Genomic DNA, 4,371 nt, shown 5'->3' with positions numbered 1-4,371 from the left:
GGAGAGCCCGCGCCGCATCCTCTGCTTTGTGGATTTCAGGCGCTTTGGCAGGTGGGAGGTGCAGGGGACGTGGCAGCCAGACCGGGGCCCCTGCGTTATGCTGGAGTATGAGAAATTCAGGTGAGAGTCACCCTGGCCTTTCATCTCTGCTTCAGAAAGTGCCTGGGAGTGTAAGGTGAAAGCAGTGGCAGGGACCTGGGTCTCCTTTGCTAGACTCTTCTGTCCTTGGAGGGGGCCAGTAGCAGCACATGGAGCATCTCCCCTATCATGGAGATAAAAGTGCCTAGAAACCCTTTATCTTGGATTCAAGACTACTCTGTTTGTTTGGTCCTCTATTCTCGTAGATCTAGTTGGGAGCAGGCCTGCTTTACCCATGTGGCATTTGCCTATGTAAGCCAGTGTCCAGCCAGCACAGAAATCTGAAGGGTATGAGAGGGAGCGGTTGAGAGAGTGAGCATGACAGCGGTGGCTCTCCAGTGTCATCTGTTCCACAGTGCGCACCGGACAGGTCCTCCGCGTTCAATATGGGGTGAACCACACAGTGCGAGGAAGGCTGGGGAGTCTGTAGTCTACTTGTAAAAGCTGGAGGTTGCCCAGGGGAGAGGTGTTAACTTGACTACCCCAGGGACACCCAGCCTGGGACAGGCTTTGGTGGTGTTATTGGAGATTAGTATTTAAAGTTAAGCTCTCCCTGGTAATTCTCACTGTGTTGCATTTAAGAAGCAATGAAAGCTACCCCATAGCTCATTTAACCTGCATGTTGGAGGGCATTGAGCTGAGTGGATGCAGCACCTACATCTTGTTTCACAGACTGATTTTTAAATCTTACCAGTCCGCTATAAATCATGAGGGTGGGAGGGACCTCAAGAGTCATCTCATCCAACCCCCAAGTCAGAGAGCTTTGCAATGGAGAGGGCTGAGTATCTAAGTTTCTTTCCATTTGCCCATGCAAGTCTACCCCCCATGATATGCTAGCACACTTCCCAGGATAGGGTTAAATTGTCTGAGGCTTGGCAACTCCACCTACTCTCTCCCAGTCTCTTTTTCTTCCTATTTCTAAATCTTCCTTTTCCTGACAACGTCTTTCATAGTCAGTGAGTTGGAGGGGATGGAAGCCCCGGGGCGCTGCTGGCTAATTTTCTTACCACCCTGTTGAAGGCAGATGTTACCAAGGCTCCAGTGTCCGTCATTTTGAATCTCCTTCTGTTTCAGCCCCTTCCTTTTTAATGAATGGACTGGTTCCTCCTCCTTGCTGTTCCTCCCCAGGGGTTTGCAGAATGCCTCTTGTATTTCGTTTGGGCAGCATTCCCAGTGCCCGCCTCCTCCTTTCTGCCTGCTCCCCCCGCCTCTAAACATGCTTTCTCTCCTCCCATAAATGGTGGCTTTTTAACTCTGGATCTTCAAGGAACCCTAGTTCCTCCCTGTGTCCTTTAATCTGAAGACTGCGGTGCTGAGGCTTCCATTACTATTGCCCCAGCCTGCTCTTCCGAGTCTTTAATGCTCCCTCTCATTTCATAATGACACCTGTGGGACTTTTTTCAGTGCCTTTGTAACTGCTGTGTCAGTAAACCAGTTGCTTACAAAGCTGAGTCTGAATAGCTTGCAGTACTAGAAATGCTCTTGTCTCCCCTGCTTTTTATCAGCAGCATTTGGTAGGATGATTCTGGTATGTCTGGTTTTGTGCCTTGTGTGTGAGGGTTGGAAGCAGATAATTTTTAGGTCTGTGTAGGAGTCGCCAGCAGGCAGGCAACTGGACTTGATGGCTTAGATGGTCTCTTCTGGTTCTAATGTTCCTAAACACAAGTCCCCAACCCCTGTCCTGCAGAAGAAATGGAAGGACATCCTTGTGCCTTGTACACCCACTACAAGAAGGATGTCACTGCTGCCTCTTCTGGCATCGAATCAAACCTCTAATATCTTAAACTCTCTTGATGTATAAAGCTGCCTCCTGCTCTATGCAGGTTGTTCTCTTTTACATTTATTCTTGCTATAACATTTCACTTGTGCTCACTGGCCCATCACTCCCCATCCTTTAGTATCAGTTCCTCTTCCTGCTGGTTCTACAGACATGTGTCCTGATGAAGCTAATATTCAACGTGAGACAAACTCCCATCGTTTCTTGGCAGCCTTTCCCCTGCCTTCTCCCCAGTGCAAGGCTTGCCTAATGCATCCTGCTGTATTCCAGGGAGAATGTACTGAAGAACCTGTCTGACAAGGCCTTTGACAAGCCCATTTGTGAGGCCCTGTTAAATCAGAAGTTTTTCAATGGAATCGGCAACTATCTCCGAGCTGAGATTCTTTACAGGTGGGTGAGATGGTGGTGGCCAGCAGGGCACAGGAGAGGAAGCAGATGTGGGGGTCCACTCCCCCCACACCACAGACTCCCCGCATGACCTTGGGCAAGTCATTTGTCCTCTCTGTGCCTGTGTTAAATGCATTCAGGACAGTGAGGCCCTAAGATGGGTGGCCCCATTACCTGCATAAGTTAATAGCAAGACCTCATGATTCCTGACTGTATGCTGTGAGATCGGTACCGTGTAAGGGTCCCAAGTTGATGGGCCACTTGGTTCACAAGCTAAAATGAAGGCCCTTATCAATAACTTGCATGGTAATTCTAGCCCTAGGCCCCACATTCAGTTCTGCCTGTTCCCCTCCAGGTCTGGCTCCCAGCACAGCTGGTCTCAAGTGTCTGGAAATATCTCAGGCACCTCAGTTCTAACCTGCAGTGAGTTTTTCAGCCTTGGGCTTTGTAGTCAGTTGGATGCCACGCTGCCACAGCATAAAGGCATCAAAATCTGGCTGCCTGCCAAGCCCGGACTAGAATCCAACTCTTGAGAGGCCGGTGCGGTCACCCACCACATCGAAGATCTCACCACACTCATCTGCTCAGGGTCTTGGGCTCTACTGCAGTGGCAGGTGTTAGCATGGCTCTGTGCATCCTGTTTGCGTAACAGATGGATTTTCTAGGTTAAGGATCCCTCCCTTTGAGAAGGCCCGGACAGTGCTGGAAGCTCTGCAGCATCGGGAGCAGGTGAGCAGGGAGGGTGTCAGGCACAGCAGAGTCCGAGGTCAGCACCCAGGCCTGGAGGGAGTCAGAGCTTGCCCCATTATGGCTGGGGATCACAGCCCTGCAGACAGGGCAGGGCAGGGCAGGACAGAACAGTTGTGTATCACGCAGACCCTCTACAGTTCCCCCAACTAAGAGCCGTGGCTTTTGCCTTCAAATGCCCTTGCCTTTGATTGACGGCCACGTGGTTTTGGGTTCTTACTGTCATTGGCTGCCATTTTAGAGAGAAATCACCTGTTGAGCTCTTTTAGGATGGGAAATGGCACCAGGATCTGTGCTGTCAGGACCCACTTGATATCTCATGGAAAATGTTGGCAGAGTGGGGTGGAGGTTCTCTCCTCAATACTTAGTGCCCTCTCCCTGCCAGCAGTGCACAGCTGTGCTGCCTTGGCTCCCGCCAGTACAGCCAGGTGGTTCTTCGGATGAGGCACCTCCTGCAGTACAGCATTGGTGACTCAGTCACTGGCTCACTGTTGCTGAGCTTCTGGGGTGCTCCCCCATGTGTTTTATGCCACACACATGCAGGGGCTTTACAAAGCTCATTGATGTGAAGGCTGCTCTGTGAATGTCAGGTCCCCATCCGTTCCCTTTCACTAATCAGGGTGTCTCATCTGGGCCCCTGCACATGAGCTGTATTTGCAAATCACTAGCCAGGCAAACCGTGGCTCCTCACTGCAGTGAAAATCTCCCTGCCATGATTGTGCACTAGCCTCTGCTGAGGGGCAACACATTCTGCCATTGGACAGGAGCTGCTTTCCTATCTTGGCCACTTTAACCTGGGAAGAGCCTAGTTCACTACACACTGAAACACCAAGCAATCAGGAGGATGCCAGCGGCTGAGACCCCAGACCTGATGTGCTTTGAACCTATTCTGATCGGGTGACGAGTGGTGTCTGGAGGGGAAGTGGCAATTTAAAAAGTCAGAAAAAACAAGCCTGATTCTATGTGCGTGTGACATGGGCCATCTGCCTCTCTGCTCCTCCCACTTCCTGTTTTTGTAGCAGCAGTTAAGCATGCAGACACCTGGCACTGGGCCATGGGTGTCCCATCAGTGAGTGGTCATCAACCTGCAGATAAATCCAGTCCTGCAGTGGAAGGTGGGGTGGAAGCCTGTGAAGTTATCCCTGCTTACACGGGGATAGTGTTTGGCCCAGCCTTGGGGAGGTAGCTCCATTTAGCTAGTGGAGGGAGGGGAAAGCAGGTTGGAGGAGCTGATGTTATGCAGCATCAAGGAGCAAGTTAGGGGACCACAGGAAGGATTTGGTTGTTGAGTTGCCTTGTGGGGAAGGCTGATAGCTTGGAGG

The 4,371-nt window shown here is 51.1% G+C and overlaps 1 protein-coding gene across 1 annotated transcript in view; it reads left to right on the top strand.

Annotated features, from left to right (window-relative positions):
* NEIL1 (nei like DNA glycosylase 1) overlaps positions 1–4,371 on the top strand; it is a 21,070-nt gene that overhangs the window by 5,709 nt on the left and 10,990 nt on the right. The window contains exons 2-3 of the mRNA XM_019504448.1: positions 2,186–2,305; positions 2,968–3,031. Of these exons, the coding sequence (XP_019359993.1) occupies positions 2,186–2,305; positions 2,968–3,031 (184 nt within the window). The remainder of the gene's footprint in view (positions 1–2,185; positions 2,306–2,967; positions 3,032–4,371) is intronic.

Source organism: Gavialis gangeticus, unplaced genomic scaffold, assembly GCF_001723915.1.
Source record: "Gavialis gangeticus isolate Ggan-Ray unplaced genomic scaffold, GavGan_comp1, whole genome shotgun sequence".
NCBI lineage: Eukaryota > Metazoa > Chordata > Crocodylia > Gavialidae > Gavialis > Gavialis gangeticus.
The sequence above is the reverse complement of the archived record's forward strand: the minus strand, read 5'-3'. Positions and strand labels throughout refer to the sequence as shown.